Consider the following 22339-nt stretch of genomic DNA (forward strand, 5'->3'; position numbering starts at 1 on the left):
AAATGTGGACTTTATATGTACTTTATGGGTTATCCTCCTATTAAGGAGGAATTTCCTAAGTGGTTTTGGAGCACATTTGGTTGAGCATCCATTGTCATGGTTCCATCTCATTGGGAAGGGTTTAATGTCCAACTTCACGAATGATCTCTCAAGCCGACATCATGAAATTCATCATGGCATGGATAGGGAAAGTACTTTGGAAATGCAAGAAAGAAAAGTCGATGAAAGACTACTAATTCATAGCTAAGCTAAGCTAGACTTTGAAAGTAAAGTTTCTAGAGCCAAAATCAAGACTTCTTTTTGGGAGTGTAGGGTTTGGAACAAGCTAAGAAAGTGGATGCAATTAGCAGGTTTTGACTCCTCAATCACTCAATAGGTGATCCTTTTTGGTGACATAGCTAATTTGAATAAGGAATCCCTTAAAATTTGGGATCTTTTGGAGCTACACCATGTTGGGTCTAGAGGGAAAGAAATGCAAGGGCTTTTTCAAGGAAGTCACCATGGGGGTAGTTGATAGAGCATTGACCTCAACTATGCGCCAATATTCTGTTGCTCTTAAAGAATCCTACAAAGAATAATCACACCTTATAAGGTGATAGTTGCCAATTTGAAAAAAGTAAAAATGCAAAGTCTTTCGAGGTTGGATGGTTGTTAGTTATTTGTGTAACTTGAAAGGGTTTGTAATCATTTTTTAAAGATAATGCACTTGTTATTTTAATGTGAAAAGATAGAGACAAATTAATAAATATTAAGGGTTACATATGACCAGGACCACTTGATCTAGGCCAAACTTTTGCCCATATTAGTCTTGCTTGGAATACCAAGTTTACATGACATTTCCAAGAACCATGTGCTTTAAAAGCTATATTTCTCCAAGTTACTTTAGAAGTGGCTCTTAAGAATTTTTTTTGCATTTCTTGCTTTCCACAATGCTTTCAGAATCATAAGCTAGATGACTTGAAATGCTAGTCGCTCGTGTTTGCTTATAGCTCTAGTGTTACCAAAAATCCAAGCTGCCATGCACTAAAGGTCATCCTCTTGAGTTACAAAATTCTGACAAAGACTTGAATCCAAGTTGGCTACATTGTGCATCCACTCCAAAATATATGTTTGATCTCATCTTGTCCACAATGACATAGACCATCCATCACGCCTCTCTTCCTTTGTTTGAAGCCATAAACCAACACCCTCGCTCTCCAAAGAAAGATTCTATCTTTTAATGGGAAGATCAAAGCTTTGGCTTTTGCCCAAGCAGTCCAAGAACTTCTCATTACTGAAATTACTTTCCCATCCTCGATCGATCCATGAGTAGTCATTAGGCCTACACAACAAGGCTTGTTTGATGAACTTGGTGCTCAAAGCACCTATCACCCTCTTGTTGCTAAAGTATAGGGATATTTTGACATTTCATGTGTTAGAGAGGAACTTAGCCACATGCGTTGCAGGGTTACCCAATCTTAGGTTAATCAGAGTGCCTTAGAGAGGTTAGATGGCTTGGATGCTTGTCCTTCCATGTTGTTTCAGTGTTGGGGTCTATGTAATGGTTAAATTGAGAGAACCCAACCTTGATAAATTTGCCATTTTCTCCATGAGGCAAAAGAGGGGATGAGTGGCCATAGCAAAGAGAAAAGAGTTGAGGGGCATCCCTGTCACACCCCTTTGGTAACATTAAAAGAATCCAATAGAATGCCATTTAGTGAGATTTGAGCATGTAGTTGTCTAGTTACCAGAAAGGGAATATTAGCAAGCTTGTGATGAAATCGCATTTTGCTAAGCACCTTTTGGATACAACTCAAAGAAACATTGTCAATTGCTTTTTCAATGTCCAACTACGTGAAGACCACCTCTTGCTTGGTAGGTTTTGCCCACTCAACTATCAATATTGCATTTAGAACATTATCGGTCAAATACTTACCCTCTATAAAACCATATTAGTGTTGCTTGATGTGTTTACATAATAAGGGCATGCCTAGTGGAAAGGTTTCGGCGAGGAGTTTTTGCACTACATTTAGCAAAGAGATAGGTCTCCAATGATTGAGGCGAGAACATTGCTTTTGTTTCAAGATGAGGGTGATGATACTCTTTTGCCAAGATAGAGGAACCTTGTCCTCAAGCTAGTACTTGTTGATCAGCATTTAATGCTTTCCCTAATGAGACACTAACAGTGTTTGAGAAATTCAATAGTCACGCTGCTATGATGTGGGGATTTATTGGCTCCAAGACCCTTAAGAGCAACTTCTAACTCTTCCATGGTGAATGACTGTAAGAGATGTGAATTGTATTCCTTTGTTATTACAAAAGGAACTGAGTTAAGTAACAAGTCTGTGGCTTGGTCTCTTGTTACATACAACTTGCCTTTGTAAAGTTTAGAATAAAATTCAATACATTGTGCCCCAATTGTAGCTTGATCAATGATCCAGTTGCCATCCATCCTCAGATTTGAATGGCAATGAGATTGTTCCTCAATCTTTTCATGTGCAACCCTTTTATAAATTTAGGAGAGATGCAATTGACGTTTGAAAATAGTCTTTTGCTGAAATTGAAGCTAATTTTTTCTAACTGATGACTCAGAGTAGCACTCTTGATTGCTTAACACTTGGCCAACATCACCAACTCCTTGCTTCCTTGATGTTTGCAATAAGAATGTGCATGTTATTTGACATTTCTATCATAAAATATGACCCCCAAGCACCTTTGAGTGCACATAGGGTTTGCCAATATTTCTATCAATACAAGTTCCGTATTACGAAAAAAGAGAATCTTGCATAAAGGATCATTATCATTATCATTATTATTATTGTCATCATCATCATCATGCTATTAATCAAGGTAAGCTACAGATTTATAGCCATGACAAAGGTGGCAAAAGAATTTGTTGACTCTTTCTCTCTCTCTCTCTCTCTCTCTCTCTCTCTCTCTGTGTCCTCCTCTTCACCCGGCTTGCTAGCGCGTGCATCTGAACTGTCTGCATGTGTATATGCCAATGCGACACGGAGATCTGCGTGTGCCTGTCTCTTCACGATCCCTGATCTCCTCCCAACCGCCATATCTGCCTTGCATTAGTCCTTGTGAAGAAGATCCCATTCGCTCTGATCTCATTTTGATCTCACAATACCGAGAAATTTCCCACACCACAATCAGGTACAACACACTGTAGTGTCAATCAATCAGATTCTCATGATCGTTTTGACATACATGGATGGATTGGATCAGATGCACCTACTCTTGAGGAAATATGGATTGGATCTGTAATAATCAGGGACTACTTTTGTGGGCGTTGCTCTGCATTTTGATCCTCTCTGTGTTTCTTTGATTTGGTGCGAGTTTAGCATATGCAGACTCCTGATAGGTGAGCTGGAAATTAGGACTGAAGTGCTGGTGGTAACATAGACACAACATGGCAAGCTGCTTCTGTTGTGAAGCGGAAGAGGAATTCCTAAAGCCTTCTGCAGATAATCACTATGGTCCCACATACGGTGGCAATGGCGCCACCCCTGGTACTCTCTCTCTTTCTCTCTCTCTCTGTGTTGTTACATTTGGCTATGTTAGGAGATCAACATTCTGTGCTTTCGCCTTTCGTTTTGAATCTATTAATGGTTCTCATGATCACTGCGATAAGAATGTTAGAGATCAGAGATAGTGGCCCTGAGCAAGTCCATCTGAATATATTCTATATTTCTTATAGGATGCTGGTATGTGACTGGCTTTGCCTGGCAAGTTTATCTAGGATAATATGGACTCACTGGCCTCCAAAGAAATGCTGTGATAAGATCTCTTTTTCCTGTTTATATACTACTGTGTTTCACGAAATGCAAAGTGCAGCGGATCCAAACAGTGCTCATCAGGCATGAAAATCTGCCAACTAGCACTCCTCATAAATATGGTACTGTCAGCTCTCAAGCCTTACATTGGGAGTGGTATGGACCTGTGTTAGCTATGTTCCTATCAATGACATTAATAATGGCCTTACCATCTTGTTTGTACCAAATTTGTTCATGGCCTATGGTTTTGGATCTTCAAGAATTGGGTCTACTTAAAATTTTCCTTGATTGTTCAATGATTTCGCAGCTCTGTTTACTAGTCTGAATTTTGCATGATGGCCAAGTGGTCTACTGTCCTAGGGCCTATATTACAGGTACAGCCCAGCTCACACCACAGTCATAACATCATTTAGGAAACACATCAAGCTGTAGAAGCAAGTATGTCTGTAATTTTTTTGCCAGTTGCAGTGATGTCCAATCATTCAAAAGCTTCAACCTTATCAAAGCACATTCATCAAGCCTACAACAAACCTGACATGGCTACATCCAAACAGATGTTAAGAAATATGAAAATTTGGGTCACGAAATGGGGAAGCTCTACCTGTATAGAAAGGTGAAGTTGAATAAAAGTGATTATGAAAATTTGGGTCAGGATAGGAGGAGGCTCTGCTTGTATAGAAAGGTGAAGTGAAATAAAAATGGTGCATGATTAAAGATTCATTCTCTATCAAGAAAGTTGAACTAGTATTCATTGAAAGTCATTGTTCAATCCATTTAAGATGCCAGCAGCTTCTTTTAAGACATCTTGGCAATGTGGAAATGCAATCCTAAGGAAATACATTTTGATGAACAGTTCAATTACAAAGTAGAAGCTTTTACTGTATGTTCTTAGATTGGATGTCCCCAGCATACTGCCATATTTTACAGTATAATGCTCTTTCAATAAATAGTCTTGTCAAAAGTCAGAAGCCTGATGGTGGCTTGGTATCCTGTACTGACTGGCAAAAATATAGATTAAGCTTGTACTGGTTTTGTCGATAGGTTACCCAGGGGTTCAAAAGTCCAATCCAGCAGTTAAGACTGTTGTCCCACAAAGTATTCAGCCAATTGAAGCTCCTGCCATATCATTGGATGAATTGAGAGAAACTACAAACAATTTTGGTCCAAATGCATTGATAGGAGAAGGCTCTTATGGACGTGTTTACTTAGCCAAGTTGAGAAGTGGAAGAGCTGCAGCAATAAAGAAACTTGATGTAAGCAATCAGGAAGAAGCTGACAATGAGTTTTTAGCTCAGGTGAGATCTTATTTCAAATTGTGTGCGTCTCCTTCTGAAATATGCTTGGGTCATTTTCAATGACTTTGTTAATGTTTGCACATTTCCCTGGAAGTAAGTTGCATGTGTGTCTGTGGATTTACAGGTGTCCAGGGTCTCAAGGTTGAAGCATGAAAATGTGGTGGAGCTTATAGGATACTGTCTAGATGGAAATCTTCGAGTTTTGGCATATGAATTTGCAACTATGGGATCACTCCATGATATTCTACATGGTTATGCTACAATTTTCTTTAAAAAAAATTAAACCAACCACTTGGTTTTACAACTTATGGAGCATGCATTTCTAAATGAGTCAGTTGAATGTCTTGATGTCATGTTCAGGCCGAAAAGGTGTCCAAAATGCTCAGCCTGGACCGGTTCTTGACTGGATGGAACGTGTTAAGATTGCTGTAGGAGCTGCAAGAGGATTAGAGTATCTTCATGAGAAAGTCCAACCATCTATCATTCACCGTGACATCAGATCTAGCAATGTTCTACTTTTTGAAGACTACACAGCAAAAATTGCAGACTTCAACCTTTCAAATCAAGCACCTGATATGGCAGCTCGTCTTCACTCAACTCGTGTTCTTGGCACCTTTGGTTATCATGCTCCAGAGTAAGCTGGGCGGCAACTCAATGCCAAGATTGCCCCTTCATGAAGTGTGTTATTTGAACAACATTCCCGTAAAGTGGGTATAGATGCTGGTTTATATGCTTTATCATTAGTATTAGAATAATAAGAGAAATACTTATATTGATTGAGTCCACTCTTAGCAGTTTTTATCTTTTGTTAAACAAAAATTGGATATGTATTTTGATGAAGTAAATGCTCATTTAAGACCCTTTTATAGCCTTGTCCAGAGGTAAATTCCACACGGTCACCTTCAAAAGTAAAAATTTTGGGAGTGACTAGTTTAAGTGGGATTGTCTAAACAAAGTTGGATGATGTTAGCTTTCCTTTCATATACCTAATTCTAGATTGGATCAGGTATGCAATGACAGGACAACTAACACAGAAGAGTGATGTATATAGCTTTGGGGTTGTTCTTCTGGAACTTCTTACTGGAAGAAAGCCTGTTGATCATACCTTGCCTCGTGGCGAGCAAAGTCTAGTTACATGGGTGAGATTCTGAATAGTCTTCTTTTGTGGTTTTTCTGTTCTTGGTCTCACACATTATTCTCAAACAGTTTTTCGTAAATAAGCAGGCAACTCCGAGATTGAGTGAAGACAAAGTCAAGCAGTGTGTTGATCCCAAAATTAAATCAGATTACCCACCAAAAGCAGTTGCTAAGGTAAACCTTCTAGAATATTGTCTTTTATATATCTAGCTTGACATGTCAACAAGTTTTTGCTGGCAGTGAATTGTTTGAGTAGAAAAGCAATTAACTGTGCTAATGTCACTCCTGATTTGAAGGTATTTGCACATTACAATTCCAAGACTTCAGCGATGTTTTATCAAGTTACCAAAAAGATCCTCTTTTAGTGAGCAAGAACAGGTGCACAGCACAGTGAGAATAAGGGACAAAGTAGAGGAGAAAAGGAGAATTGCATGCCACCTTTGGCTGGCCATTCTGTGAGGAGTGAAGGTCATGAAGGTTGTTTCTAGTGCGATGCAAGTTTAGCCTGCCTTTTGTGGAACGATCCAAGCCCATACCAGGAAGAAGGTAGTTGGTGCTCTGTCATGTGGTCTGAAGTTCCCAGACCAATATCCTTTCAAATTGTGTAGAATATTAATGTAGATGTGCTAAATGCCATCCACTGGAGGGTTCATTGGATGCCCGATGTTTCAGGACCCTGAGATGGACTGTTTCTCTCAAGGCATCTAGATGTTCCTTGAATGCTTTTCTGGAAGAGACAAGTTTTTTCATGGTAAAGAAGATGAAAAAGACCAGGCAGAATACAAAGAGAAGATGAAAAGACCAGGCAGAATATACCTATTCTAGCAACCCAGGCCAAAAGGCTGAAAGTGACAACTGAAAAGTACAATGTGTGTAGGTGCCTGTAAGTAGGCACTGGAGAAAGAAGCTGGATGACCTCAAATCAGATCAAATGGATCACTATATGACCATAGATGAGCCTTGCATGAAGGCAAAAAACCACGATGTGGAGCATGACAAATTCCTAACTCAACACCCCTCTCTGCGCCATATTGGGAACAAGAACCCGAATGAGTTGATGGGCTACAATAAACATTGTATGGTGGAATTAGGGGTAAAATGACAGCCCCCTCTCAAGTGAAGAAAGGAAAAATCATGGCAGTCCAACTCCAGCTCTGTACAAAATGATCTTCAAGGCTGTTGAGAGGTGATACCTTGGTGAAGAAATTGGCAACATTGTCTCACACAAGGACATACTCCAATCTGAGGGTAGCCAGCTTGATCTGCACATGAATAAGAATAAAATGAACCCCAATTTATTCGATGATCGGTAGTTTGGTAACACTGCCAACTGGATCTAGTCTGGTGCGATCTGGGGCAGATGAAGGATTGAATTGAGTGAGGGGGACTGCTTATAAATAACCAAATTGATGCTATAACTAGCACACTAACTGTCTAGACCCAAAATATGGCTGCCTAGATCAGCCCGCCCACTAATAAAATGTCCACCATGCTATATATGAAATGCAATGGTGTGACCTCCATCTAAAGTGTCTATGTCTGATAAAACATGTGTAGGAGATGACTAGACATGACACATACGACTGTTAGGATGACCAAACATGATACACATAATTGCTAACAATTGGCCAGCTGGGTGGCATGTGAACATGTATAAGAACTAGGTCCTAATGGCACCAGTTGAGAAAGAAGAGATTCTAGGTGGAGAGACTCACTAATCTTCTAAGAATAGTAGGCAAATATGAGATTGGAAAAGGTATGGCTCTAACAACCCAAACTCAAACCAACACTCTTCAATTCATATCCCCAAGACCGTTGATTGTCCTTATCAAGATAATTCTTCATATTAGCCAAAATTTGCCTCAAATAGTCTTCAATCACAATCAAGCCACAAACTCCAGTTTGTCTCAATCTCACAAACACTCTTGCTCGTCGGTAAGACACACTTCTACAAGTGGTATGCTCATGTCTAAGAATGATGAATCCCTCGGGTTACTCCATATGTATCTTCTCTTCAATCTCCTGATTCATGAAGGCACTCTTGACATCCATCTAGTAAATGGGCCATGGACTGGGATGCAAGATGCTAGTGGTCATGTGGGCTATAAGAGCAAAGGTCTCTATGTAGTGGATGCTCTCTTGCTAAACATATCCCTTGCCCACCAAACAGGCCTCGTAACTGTTCAAGGGACAATTTGAATGGAACTTCACCTTGATCCACGATGACCTATTGATGTGAGGATTGAGATCCACCAAGACCCAAGTGTGTGATTTTGAACAATGGAATCAAGCTCCTCCATGGCTTGTCTATATTGAGGCATGGAAAGGCCTTTGAGAGGAAAGAGAAAGAAGTCTAAAAGGATATCTCATATCGACACATTATAATCTACTAGTACATTGAGGCCTTGTTGAAGTTTTTGGCAACTTAGTGGTGCCATTTGCTCATACCAATAGGAATGGTCCTAAATGATAAGGGAGGATCAGCACAAGGATGAGATGGAGATAGTGGAACAATCGTATCTTGTTAATGGGATGAACATGGGGAGCTAGATGCACCATACAAGCTTGAGCATAGGGCTAAATAGGTAGAGACAAGGAATATAAGGGTTAGTTCTATAATGCATAGTTGGAGATGGAGGCTCAACTTATGAAGTAGAGGGCACCTACTCCAGCAAGGATCCCTAATTGGAGGGCTCAATATCAGCCCCATTTGAAGGGAACTCATCAAAGAATACTCCCAATTGATGATGATGGACAATGCCTTTGGATCGTGATTAATTTATTGTTGAGGGCGGGTATCGCATGGCTTGCCACCAATCAAGGATCCTCTAAAATGGATTTGTTCCACATAGGTATGGTAGGATGAAAAAGGCATGCTACGGTGGTGTGCTTGAGGAAGTGCATAGGAACCATTATGCATAAGCATGGTCATAAGATTGTCGAAACAAGAAGGTCCATTTCTCAAGTAGGACACCCCTTTTAGGTGTTGGGATGAGTGCACAATGGAATGCGAGTTAGAAGTGGAGCAATAGCAGTGTTAGAGTGTGAGAGTGAGAGAATCCATTTTGGGTGCTGGCATGAGTGCACAATGGAATGCAAGTTAGAAGTGGAGCAACAATAGTGTTGAGTGTGAGAGTGAGAGAATCCCAAGATGAGTGTACCACCTTGTCCCGGTACACAAAAAATAAAATGTATTTATATGTTAGGGTACAAATAAGGGTGTGTTCACACCCATATAAGTTTATACACAAGGAGATTAATGAACTTTTCACTTGAAGGGACTTTACACCCAACAACCTCCCACTGAAAGGCCCGAAGTGGTATCTTTAAGCTAGCCAACTCCCACTAATTGGATGCAATGCTTATATTGAGCCTTTGCAAGACTCTTAGTGAGAGCATCTGTAGGGTTATCTTGGGTTTTGACTTGAGTCAGTGTGACAAGACCATCATCCAAGACGTGTCGAATGAAGTGGTACCGAACATCTATGTGTTTGGTACATGCATGAAACATGGCATTCTTAGCTAGACATATTGCACTCTGGTTATTACAACCAAGCATTGGAGTACGTGAAGAGAGACCAACATTCTTGACCAAACTGCCAAGCCAAATAGCTTCCTTAGAAGCTTTTGTGGCTGAAATGTATTCAGCCTTTGTAGTACTCAATGCCACAATTTTCTACAACCTTGAACACCAAGAGATGGCACCACTAGCCAAAGTAAAGACATATCCATTGGTAGGTTTCCTAGTGTCGAGTTCTCGTGCCATGTCCGAATCACAGAATCCGTGCAATTCTATTGTACCCTTTTCATAGCATATACACTTCTTTTGTGTACCTTTTAAGTATTTGAAGGTACATTTCACTGCTTCCCAGTGTGGTTTGCTAGGGTTAGACATGAAGCTGCTAACAACTTCCACTGCATAAGCAATGTCAGGGCGAGTTGCAACCATGGTATACATCAAAGATCCACAAGCTGATGCATAAGTATGCCCTTCATAGCACTAGCAACTGCATTATCTTTTGGGCAATCAGTTTTACTAAGCTTTGTAGGTGATGGTAAAGGCACACCAAGAGGCTTAGTATCAGCCATATTAAACTTGTCAAGTGCTTTGCTAATGTACTTGTTCTGTGAGAGAAATAACAAGTGTTGTGCTCTATCTCTTTTAATGTGCATGCCCAAAATGTGTTCACCTGCCCCCAAATCTTTCATTGAGAAGGCTGAACTCAGCTGCCTTTTAAGAGCGTTCAAAGTACTCTTATGCTTTCTTGCAATTAGCATGTCATCCACATATAAGACCAACACAATAAGGCTTCAATTATCTACCTTTTTAGTGTATAAGTAGTGATCTACATGACTTCCTTTAAATCCATGGCTGAGCACAAAGGTATCAAACTTTTTATACCATTGTTTGGGTGCTTGTTTCAGCCGATATAAGCTGTGTTTCAGCTTACAAACCAAATGCTCTTTCCTTGGAATAGCAAAACTTTTGGGCTGTTTCATGTACAACTCTTCATCCAAGTCACCATGAAGAAAAGTAGTCTTTACATCCATCTAATCCAACTCTAAATCCAAGGATGCAGTGAGAGCAAACAAAACACGGAGCATAGTCATCTTCACCACTGGTGAAACAATCTCCTAGAAGTCTATGCCTTTTTTTTGTGTATAGCCCTTAGTAACCGAACGTGCCTTGTACTTGGGCTTCCTTTCAATACATTTCACCTTGTAATCCCATTTGTTAGGGATAGCTTTTCTATCCTTGGGCAAAGGTATAAGCTTCCATGTGTTATTTGCATACAGAGACTTCATCTCTTCTTGCATAGCAAGCTCCGACTTTCTCTTGTTTTCACATGACTTTCCCCCTCTAAATGTCAACGGCTCACCTCCATCAATCAATAAAATGCAATCCAAAGATGGTTGAAACCTTTGTGGTTGCCTTTTGACACGTGTAGACCTTCTTACACCCAATGATTTGTATTGTTAGGCAATGGGCCTAGGCCCTACATCCTTAGGTATGTGCACACTATCACCTGGTGGCTGATTTTCAGCATTGTCTTGCTGCTGTAACCTATTTTCAGCATGTTCTTCTTGCTGTCCTATTCCATTTTGGCTGTAGCATAATAGGTTGCTGCTTATTTTCAGCATCAAAAGGAATAGAATCTTTAGCTAATGGTTACTGAATGGCTAGTTGTTCGTACTGAAATTTGACCTTCTTGTTGTCAAAGTCACCTTGTGTAGCATATTTTAGCAACTTTGTCTTATTAAACACTACGTCTTGGCTGCGTACTATCTTTCTATCCTAAGGGAGCCAAACTCTATAACCCATCTCTTTCTCATCTCCATATCCCATGGAGATGCACTTGATGGATTTCATGTCTAGTTTAGTCCTCTAATTTATAGGAACATGCACAAAGGCATTACAACCAAATTCACGCAAATGGTTATATGAAGTAGGTTTGCCAGACCAAACCTCTTTAGGAATGCCATTTTCCAATGCAGGATTGGGAGAGCAATTGCATACATGAACTGTAATTTTAAGAACCTCTCCCTAGAACTACTACAGGAGATTAGTTGTGGACAGTATACATTCGACTCTCTCACAAAGTGTGTAGTTATATCTTTCAGCCACGCCATTTGATGCAAGATTATAAGGGGCTGTCAACTCCCTCTTAATGCTACGTATCTCACAAAACTTTTTGAACTCATTAGAAACATACTTGTCCCCATTATCCGTTCTTATAGCTTTTAACTTAAGCCTTTTCTATGCGGTAACAAAAGCATGAAACCTTTTAAAGGCATCCAACACTTCCTTTTTGCTCTTTAACACATATATCCATGACTTTCTACTGAACTCATCAATAGAAGTAACTAAGTCGTGCACCCCCATTTGAAATAATTGGCATAGTGCACACATCAGAGTGTACTAAATCAAGAGCATTGGACTTCTTAACAACACTAGAGTAATACAGAGACTTCACATGTTTTCCATATATGCAATCATTACAAAAGTCGATATCTCTTACATGAAATCTCCCTAAAGTGGACAAAACTTGAAGGCCTTTTTGGCTCATATGGCTAAGTCTTTTGTGCCAAAGTTCCATCTGTGAATGACTTTCAGCCACAGCCAAGAACTTGCGAGCAGGTGATGCTTTATAGTGCAAATAGTATAGTGTCATTTTTGCTACCCTTAACAATAAGCATAGAGCCCTTGTGGACCTTCCAAGATCCACGACCAAAAGTAGTAAAATATCCTCTTGCATTAAGCTGCCCAACTGACAATAGACTTTTCTTTATGACAAGTACATATTTGACATCTTGTAAAATCAGCTCTTGGCCATTTTCAAGGGCCAAGTGAATGGTTCCTACACCCTCTATCTTATATGCATAGTTGTTGCCCAAGTAAACCTTGCCTAGGCAGCCTACAGTGTATTCAGAAAATGACTCCAAAGAGAGAGTAACATGAGAAGAGGCACCGCTGTGCACTGTCCATGTTTGGGACAGCCCATCATGAGCTGAAAGTAAAGCATCAATTACCTCCTTTGTGGTGATGTGCATATCACATGTTGATGTTATAATATCTACATCATTGCATGAGGTTGCAACAAGTATCTCTCCAGTGAAAGATAGCTCTTCAATGACCACACTAGATGCAACATTTGCCTTTGCAACTTCTTTTGAGGGAGAGTTGTCATCATCTTTCTTTTTCTTTCCTTGCTGTTTCTTTCTTTCTTGCTCTTTCTTGTAGTACCGACAATCAGGCTTTTTATGCCCTTTACTCCCACACTGATAGCAAGTAACATCCTACTTTTTGCCTTTACTTATACTCCTACTTTTGCCTTTATTTGCTGCATTACCCCTCTTCTTTGACCTACCTCTAAGATGATAGGTTGAACCATTGCTTTCTCCACTGGACTTTCTTCTGATTTCTTCATTGAGTATAGAGCCCCTTACTCCATCAAAGGTTAAAGCAAGGTGGTTGCTGAGTGAAAAAACCAAAGATTTTGAGTTATCAGGCAAAGTCATCAACAAAAAAATGGTCTTTAGTTTATCATTGAAGGGCTACAAACCAAAGTCTTGCAACTGACTCAAAATCCTTGTGAAAGCACTCAAATGTTTAGAAGCTGACTTAGACTCATCTAATGCTGACTTAGACTCATTGAACTCCATGCACACAAGCTTGTGCATGAGATGCACTTGATTCAGTGGAGTTGTATTTTTATAAGTATCCATTGTAACGTGCCCGATCCTCAAATTGTGGGACACGTCTTAGCAGTCCATCGAGAGATATATCTAGAAGACGCCGCCCGGCACTCCCAAGGAATGACATAGGATTTTCCAACTAGGGTCTCTCGAGTCTGCCCCGCAACGAAACGTATCCGGCCGTTCCCACTAGGATCGACCTGAAGTCCGGGTTCCTAGTCAACATTGTCTAAGGTCATAGACCGACTTTTTCCTAACATTTCTTGTTAACATTTCCTTTGAGGAAAGCTCTTGGCTACTCGAGACCACCCTTCCGTAGGATAAACCCATCGGTCACATCCACCACGCTTCCCTTAAGGGTTATCTTAGTTATCTAATTACCTACCACATTATGTTTGACATATAAAGGCAGCTTTCTTAATTAACCCGTTGATCACAGGTTCCTTTACGTAATTTAGGCCATAGACATGAAGACAAGATAAAACAAGATCAAATACTTCCTTAACTTATCTTTGTATTAATGTGTGTCTTCTGCCCATACAGGAGAATTAAGTGCTTCTTTCTACCTCCGCAGAAAAATCCTTTCGTCTTTCGGCAATAAAAAACCCGAAGGTTTATCCTCCCAAGATTCCGCCTTGTAACTGGTATCAAGGCCTCGAGATCCCATCCCAAGTCACGTAGAACACTTGTGTAGGGCCTGGAGGCATTGGGATTTACGGCCAGAGCCCCCACTGGCACGCAAGCGTCCTCCTACGCCAAGTAATTTCCACGGAAAGACCTCTCGCGGCGGGTTCGGTCCACATTCCCGGCGCGGATATCCCTTTAGGAAATCAACCATAGCTGAAGCAACCAGCTTAATAACATTTACTAGGGAAAACATCCCTTTCGTTTCCTTGGCAATCAATCATCTCAGACCCGGCCATGAAATCATCAAACACTCCCCACTTGGGTTAACATCCAAAACCACATTAACAAACAGTTGAATGCGCAACCTCTTGCTTCAAGGCATCGCAATCCCATTGCATGCACAATCAGAATTTTAACTGGATGTATCAAAACACTTGCTTAGGGGATTTACAACCTTTTCAAACCGCGAAGCATAACTTGGGTTAACAATCCATTTGGGGTTAGGTCACCAGCTTCAATTAGGCTAGGAGCGTATCCATTTGCGATAGTCTACTGCAAGACTGATAAAACAATTCACAGGCAACTATACTTATTCCTAATGCATCGGATCTCATGAAGGTCTAGGTCTCTATCCATCGGAGACTATCATTTCATGTGTTTCTTTAAATCACGTTTGCACTGAACTGGGTTAAAAGCTATTATTTTATGTAAAATAATGCGAAGACCTTATCATTTTATGTGCGTAAAAGCTATCATTTCATGCATATAATCTTATGCGAATTCCATACTCTACCATTTCACGCATGCAACTTAGTGCTTAGAGTAAACAAAAACCCTAAGACTCGTTCTTGTTCCATGCACGTCACCAACCCTTTCATCTCTTCCACGAGAAATAATACCTAATTGATTTTAAAACTTAGAACCTGGGTTTGATTCGTGTTTATTGTGTTGGTTGCTCCGCTCGCCACTCCAACATTACCGACAGCTTGGGCGCCTATGCTTCCCGCGACTTTCTTGGGAGCCATTCGCCTCGCGGAGATTGGGCAGTCCGGACCTTAACGGTTTTCAGGTTGACAGGTTCGGGTAGGAAAGACCGCTGGATGGGGCCCTTCGCCAAGAGGGTAGTTTGGGTGTGGCTCCTTGCAGTTACTCACCAACTCTCACTCCCTCTCCTTCTTTCTCTCTCCCTCTCTCTTCCTCTTCTTTTCTACTATCTCCCTACTCTTTCTCTCTCCTCCACTTCTTTTCCTTTTCTCTTATTCTCCTACTCTCTCTCCCTCTCTCCTTCTCTTCTTCTCCTCTTACTACCTCTTCTTCTTATTCTTCTTCCACTTATTCTCTTCTCTCTCCTTCTACCCTTTCTTCTTCCTCTTCTACTTCTCTCTCTCCTCCTCCTCTTACTACCTCTTCTCCTCTTCTTCTCCTGCTCTTCTTCTCTCCCTCTTCTCTCTCTTCCCTCTTCCCTCTTCCCCTCCTCTCCTCCTTTTCTCTCCTTCTCTCTCTTCTTTTTCTCCCTTACTTTTCTTCTCTTACTACCTCTTTTCTTCTTCTCTCTCTCCCTCTTTCTTCTTCTCCTTCTCCTCTCTTCTCTCCTCTTCTTCTTTTTCTCCTTCCCTTCTTCCCTCCTTCTCCTTCTCTCTTCTCTCTCTTCTCTCTCTCTTCTCTTCCCTCTCCCACTCCTTCCTTCTCTTTTCTTCTACCCTTTCTTCTTCTTCTCCTTCCCACTCTCTCTCCTTCTCTTCTTCTTTTTCCTCTCCCACTCCTTATTCTCTTCTTCCCGTCTTCTTCTTCCTCTCTCCTTCTCCTTCCTTCTCTCTTCTCTCCTTCCCTCCTTCTCTCTCTCCTTTCCTTCTTCCCTCCTCCGTCTCTCCTCTCTTTTCTCTCTCCCTTCCCTCTTCAGATTGTCCACGGGGGCGTAGCTACCATTTGAACGATGAGGGAGCCGTTGGACCAGATGACGGCAGGGGGGGGGGTTTGTTGTGTGCGACGGAGAAGAGGGCCTCCACCATTCGCCAGCAAGGGGGGTGACTTATATAGGTGGAGGGGGGGAGGTGGCAAAGCGGCGCCACCCGCCACCTGGGCTGCATGCCGCCCCCCCCCCCCCCCCCATCTCCATCTCACTCCCTCTCCCTCTCTCTCTCTCTCCCCGCCATGCTCACGGCAGGGGGAGAGAGAGGGAGGAAAAAAATTTCAGAAAATTAAAAAAAAAATCAAAAAGAGGGGGGGGGGGGGGATTTGCTATGGGGGAGGCATGGGGGCACACGAGGGGGGGGAAATGTTACACCCATTAACTTTTTCCATATGGCATAAGTTGTATCAAGACGCTTAATGTCTGACATAACCATTTTAATGTATGCAATGGCCTTCTTGTTGAATCTAGCCCAATCCTCATCTGTCATAGCTGTCCGCTTGGTTTCCAAGAGAGCATCATGAGAGTCCTTCAGAAACAAAATGCCTTGTATCTTGTCTTTCGAGAGATCAAAGACAATGCCATCAAACCTCTTGAGTTCAAGGTATTCAGTGTCACTGCTGCCAAATGTTAAGATATTGGCAATCACACCTAGCTTAGCCTCTTTGTATGGAGCAATGTGGGCTCAGGATGCAGAATCCCATATGCACAATGGTGGAAAGTGCAACCTAGTCTATTCCTATAAAGCATTGTACTTACTCTCTTTTTGAATGCAATGTCATAGTACTTTTGTACTTCTAGCAAAGTGTATGTGTCATTGTCAACACACGAGATTGTGTTTATGAGTCCAAATCTCAACCTTGGAACCTAATTCACTTGTGTGACAGTCAGTCAGAATGTCTATGTCCTCATGAGCTCACTCTTTCTCTTTCAACCTTCATAGCCATGCTCTAGATTTGACATTTTAACATGGTATCAGAGCTCAGTCAAGCATGGCCCGGTTCTCCTTTCACTCCTCTCAGCTCCTCTTCATCTTAGTCCAGCTCGGTTTGAGTGTGTGACTCCCTTCTTCACTTGAATCTCACAGTTATTGTTTGGTAGCCATAGCCAGACAGGACCTATAGCACTTGGAGCCTTCATATCTCTCTCTACAGGCTATATTTCTCAGTGCTTCCTTTTGGGGGTTTGTTCCTCTGCTCAAGGCATTGGTTCCTGGCACGTAAGAGTGCAACATTGGCCATTGTATGCTTCAACATTGTTGAAATTTGTCGCGCTATTCAGAACTACGCCCATGCTATTCGTACGGCTTGATCTCTATCCACGCAGCGCGATTTGTCTTGCGAGTTTAGGGCAATTGAAGGTACATATATGAGCTACCTCCCATATAAATCTTGTGTCATATGATCCTTTGTAGCAGCTACAATCATAAAAAAACCAGACCTGCTGAAAACCCTAACAGACAGACACCATAGCCATCTTACTTCAAGCTCAAAACTACTTCATTTTCTTACTTCTCTAGACTCAACAAAGCTTTTGCCACTCTGATCTAATTGAGAATTAAAGTTTTGAGCAAGCATTTCCCATCAAATCAGCAAGGAAGGGAAAAATCCAAGCATCAAACTCAACATCAAGTGCTTGAAAGCATAGTATCTATTGATACTTATCAAGTGTTATTTGACACTATATTCGTTGTGTCTCTTGACACAATTAAATCTTCTGTTGCTCAAATTTGAAAGTTTTTGTGCTGATTTGCTGCTCTAGCATGGACCAAAATTCTCCAACTGTTCGGTTCAAAGGGGTCGGGTTTCACACCTGGCAAATCGGCATCAAGCTCATCTTGATGAAGAAGGGTCTTTGGGCCATTACCAATAGCAAAGAGAAGAAGCCTTGGGATACAGACCTTGCAGCTACTTGGCAAAATAATGATGACAAAGCACAGGCCATCATTAAGTTGAAATTGGATGATAGCTACATCCACCATATGGATACCTGTGAAACCTCTAATGATATATGGAAGAGATTAGATACTTTGTTTGGTGCACAATCAAAGTAATCTCAGTATGGATTATTGATTGAATTTTTTAGGCTAGATATAAAATCAAACACATCTCTTGCAACTCATTTAAACTACATGGAAAGTCTCCTAACTCAGGTTGCAGGAATTGATCTCAAGATGGATGAAGATATTTGTATTGATTTGTTGTTAAAAAGCCTGCTTCCTGACTATAACAATGTGTCAACTACATTAATCAACATGCTTAGTCTTAAACTGGTTGACATTAAGGCCTCCTTGCTAGAAGAAGAAAATAAGATAAAATCCAAAGAAGAACCAAGCACCTCTAAAGATGAACAAATATTATATGTCGGTAATAGGTACAAGGGCAAGAAAGATCAGTTGGTATGTGACTTTTGCAAAAGGATCGGGCACATAGAGAAATTTTGTCATGCTAGGAAGAGGTCTCAAAAGGCCTATCTAGCTGTTGTTAAAGAAGAAGAGGACCATGAAGCAAAAGAAGAAGAAGAAGAAGTCCACCAGGAGAAGGACAAGTCTCATCAGTCCTACTGCTATTCTGATAGAATTTTTTAGCCTCGTATTGCCTAGCCCTAATGCTTTTGACATAAGCTTATAAACTCCTCATGTAAGCTTGTACTACAGCCTCTGTACACTTTCCGAGGCTCCTGTTACAGCCTCTGGATGTCCACCATGTTTTTGGTATCCACACAACCTTTTTTGCGACAGCCTCTGGTGTTTACCATGTTTGTGGTGTGCCCACATTTTGTAGGTGGTTGCTCACTAAAGCCTCTATACACTTTGTACTTCTCTGGTTGTGATTGAGGAGGGGTGTTGAGATATTGGCAATCATACCTGGCTTAGCCTCTTTGTATGGAGCAATGTGGGCTCAGGATGCAAAATCCCATATGCACAGTGGTGGAAAGTGTAGCCTAGTCTATTCCTATAAAGCATTGTACTTGCTCTCTTTTTGAATGCAATGTCATAGTGTACTTTTGTACTTCCAACACAGTGTCTGTGTCATTGTCAACAAACAAGATTATGTTTATGAGTCCAAGTCTCAATCTTGGAACCTAATTCACTTGTGTGACAGTCAGTCAGAATGTCTATGTCCTCATGAGTTCACTGTTTCTCTTTCAACCTCCATAGCCATGCTCTAGATCCGACATTTTAACACTAGAAGCATTAGTGGCCATTTTTCAGCAAAGTGCCAAGTACCAATGCTGTATTTTATGACAGCAAATAACAGGCTGAATATTCAGCTAATTTAAGGAAATAATAGCAAGATTTGGTCCAAATGCATGTACAGCAGTAGAAAGGATGACTTTCATCAATATAACTGAAATTTCAGCATACATTCCATGCATACATCACTGCAAGGTGACTCCCACTTCAGCAATATCACCAAAAAAGACATCTGCAACAATCCCAAATCTGCAAATGATCACTAAGACTGGTGCACCATGAATATTCAGCAATACATCAACTCAATAGGAGCTGCCTCACATGTGTACTGCATACATATGTGCCCAAAAGCACTTCTGATACACAAAAAGCCACCAAAATTCTTTGCAATTTCTCCAAAATCTCAGAAGTGGGAGATAATAAACTTGAATCACATTGCTTACAGTACCAAGATTGCTTCAGCAATGTCCCCAAAGTGCATTTCACATTCCAAAATTCACAAATTTAAGCAAAAGCTCCAAAATTTCACTGACCAATCTGCCTCGATTGCATTAATACATGTTCCCTAGAGCATAGAACATGCAAATTTAACAAAAGTTCAAATTTTTTTACAAAAGCCCCAAATTTCTCGGATCCAAATGTGCAACAATGTCAGTAAATTCGGCTTAGCTGAGCAAAATTTCAGTGATACATGAAAAGCCCAAAAATTTCAAAGCCAATATGCACAATTTTTGCAATTTCTAGGTCCAATGTCACTGTTATGCATGAACAACACCAAATCTGGGAAAAGCCCCAAATTTTCAGGCACAGATCTGAAATTGTGCTTGCACGCCTGAACCCCATTAGAGAGTAGAGGGCCTGCTTGTTAAAAATAATTTTAAAAATGACGGATTTGCCTTGAAATGCACCAATGTGACGAGTGTGACCTGTCAAATGATGACTACTGTCCTGCCAGTCAGATCTGATTGCTGCCACGTCACGCTGACTATCGTCTGTCTCCATCTGGTCACGCTGATTGCTGCTGACTGCTGCCTGGTCTGTGCCTGGCCACGTCAGCTGTTGATGAGCTGTCGCCAGCTGAAGACACAGTCGCCTGCCTGCAAAAGGGATGACCTGCCTCATCCTTTGCGCGCGCAAGCAGAAACTGACCCACACGGTCCTTGAGAAGCAGGCACACCTTAGCCGCAGCTCTGATACCAGTTTGTTGGGGTGAGTGTGCAATGGAATGTGAGTCAGAAGTGGAGCAGCAGCAGTGTTGAGTGTGAGAGTGAGAGAATCCCAAGATGAGCGTACCAGCTTGTCCCGACACACAAATAATAAAATGTATTTATATGTTAGGTTACAAATAAGGGTGTGTTCACACCCGTATAAGTTTATACACATGGACATTAAGGGACTTTTCACCCGAAAGGACTTTACATCCAACATGAGGTTCATCAGCCTCATATCCATATGCCAGTAGGAATCTTTGTAGATGTGGACTTCCCACCACAATAGCCACATGTAGGGTGTCCCACTTTGTGTTGTTTGTTGTTGTCAATGCCATGATTGCCCCTTTGTTGCCTTTGGCCATGTCCTCAACTATAATCCCTGCATTACAGACTGACCCCTTTGTTCTTCAAAAGGGTGGATGCAACTATTTCCTTCTTCAACACAAATGTAAAATTGGGAAGGTTTGGGTAAGTCCTTGTCAATATTGATAGCAGTCTTGAAAGTAAGGAGTGACTCAAGAAGCTCTTGCATCACATTCATCACCTGATGATCATCTTTAAAGGTCTTACCGAGCTTCTCAAGTGGACCCATTAAATAGAAGAGCTGTTGCACTTTGCTAAAAGTTAACAAGCTGTTCTAACTGCTAACTGCCAAGATTGTCTGCTCCAACATATCTATTCTTCAAGTAAATTCATAGAAATTTATAGTTGTGTTTACCTATGGAAGCAAATACTGTTTCTGAAATGAGGGCAGCCAGGGCTGCCTAACCGCAAAATACAAAATTGGACAAGAAAAAATTGTTCTTGGTCAGCTTGATGCTTATCATCAATGGGGAGGCCATCAGTGCCAAGAAACTGCAAAACACAGATCTGGAGCAGGAAATCACAGTGCTGTGTTTTGTAACACAGCCAAAGAATCATGCTCCTAGGTGCAGTGGCTGCAGAAAACACGAGCCTGGTTGCAAATTACAGTTTAGGGAGGGCTGCAGAAGTGGGAGTTCTTGGTCTGGCACGAGAAGGGATAGTGAGCATGTGCCATGTGCAGAGAGAGAGAGAGAGAGAGAGAGAGAGAGAGAGAGAGAGAGAGAGAGAGAGATTCATCCTAACACGGTGACATTTTGAACATGCAGATGGCAGCTGTAGCTGCTCTCTGTGTGCAGTATGAAGCGGATTTTCGACCAAATATGAGCATTGTTGTAAAGGCGTTGCAGGCATTGTTAACTTCTAAGACAGGAACAGGTGGTTCTCCTTTGCCTCAATAGCCGATGCTTGAGATACTAGCTTCATTGCTATGGCAGGCCTTGATCACCTTGGGACATCAATATTCCTTTCTAAGTTCTGTGAATCCTCTTTAAGTTTGACTGAACAATAAAGTTCCTTGTCTGGGGGTAGTCAAGATTCCACCTGTCTGATACTCTAGCTTTCATTGTTAGGATTCTGACTTTCAGATCACAACATATCCATAAAACTTCACAATTTGTCATCAGAAATGTAATCTGGCCTTTGGCTCACTAAGACGATTCTATGGGCCAAGTCTCATAAAGCTAGGGTGGCATGCAAAGCTATTGATCAATTCTTTTATTCAATTTTAAACTAAGGTTTTGAGTATTCCTTTCTAATTTTGTGACTTCTACTCTATGAATGTTCTAGCCAGTTGATCATCTTCAACCATCTGTATATAACTCTACAAAGGTCAGCTGTGAAGCTCTGCAATTAAGAAGGAACGTGTATGAGTCACTGGCAGAGTATCCATGCTGCAAGAGAGAGAAGTTAGTATAAGTCTACTTAATCTTTTCAAGAGAGGTTTGGCATGCTTGCTGTGACATGCATGCTCTACTGGGAGTGTCCATTGCTCTATCAGAAGTTTTAGTATCACTCTGTTTAACTGTGTGTGTGTCTCTCTCTCTGTGTGCGTGTGAAGGTAGTTAATTTGAAAAATGGTCAGCGAGCAAAAGCTATATGTACCACTAAAAAAACTTATAATATAAATTCAATGGTATGGTTGC

General features: G+C 41.2%; 1 protein-coding gene across 3 annotated transcripts; it reads left to right on the top strand.

The window, feature by feature from the left end:
• Positions 1–2866: 2866 nt before the first annotated feature.
• LOC148021735 (protein CYTOSOLIC ABA RECEPTOR KINASE 7-like) lies at positions 2867–21952 on the top strand. Of its 3 annotated transcripts, none has more exons than XM_087697254.1 (8): positions 2867–3141; positions 3330–3497; positions 4803–5056; positions 5181–5307; positions 5417–5690; positions 6063–6195; positions 6281–6367; positions 6490–6767. In XM_087697254.1, exons 2-8 carry the CDS (start codon positions 3398–3400, stop codon positions 6556–6558), a joined length of 1044 nt encoding a protein of 347 aa, XP_087553380.1. In that variant the 5' UTR covers positions 2867–3141; positions 3330–3397; the 3' UTR covers positions 6559–6767. The 3 variants fall into 3 exon arrangements, with proteins under 3 accessions (XP_087553380.1, XP_087553379.1, XP_087553378.1); XM_087697253.1 differs by lacking the exon at positions 6490–6767 and adding an exon at positions 21464–21952 and having other exon boundaries at positions 2870–3141; positions 3366–3497; XM_087697252.1 differs by lacking the exon at positions 6490–6767 and adding an exon at positions 21464–21952 and having other exon boundaries at positions 2871–3141.
• The last annotated feature ends 387 nt before the right edge of the window (positions 21953–22339 follow it).

Source organism: Lygodium microphyllum, chromosome 17 (genome assembly GCF_053477565.2).
Source record: "Lygodium microphyllum isolate KBCC chromosome 17, Lygodium_microphyllum_v1.1.10, whole genome shotgun sequence".
Taxonomy (NCBI): domain Eukaryota; kingdom Viridiplantae; phylum Streptophyta; class Polypodiopsida; order Schizaeales; family Lygodiaceae; genus Lygodium; species Lygodium microphyllum.

Bases quoted from the DNA above. Each gene is read 5' to 3' on its own strand.
- LOC148021735 (XM_087697253.1), top strand. From the start codon at position 3,398: ATGGCAAGCTGCTTCTGTTGTGAAGCGGAAGAGGAATTCCTAAAGCCT. The intron at 5,691-6,062 runs GTAAGCTGGGCG...AGATTGGATCAG, and splicing joins TTTGGTTATCATGCTCCAGA to GTATGCAATGACAGGACAAC. The intron at 6,196-6,280 runs GTGAGATTCTGA...GTAAATAAGCAG, and splicing joins AGCAAAGTCTAGTTACATGG to GCAACTCCGAGATTGAGTGA.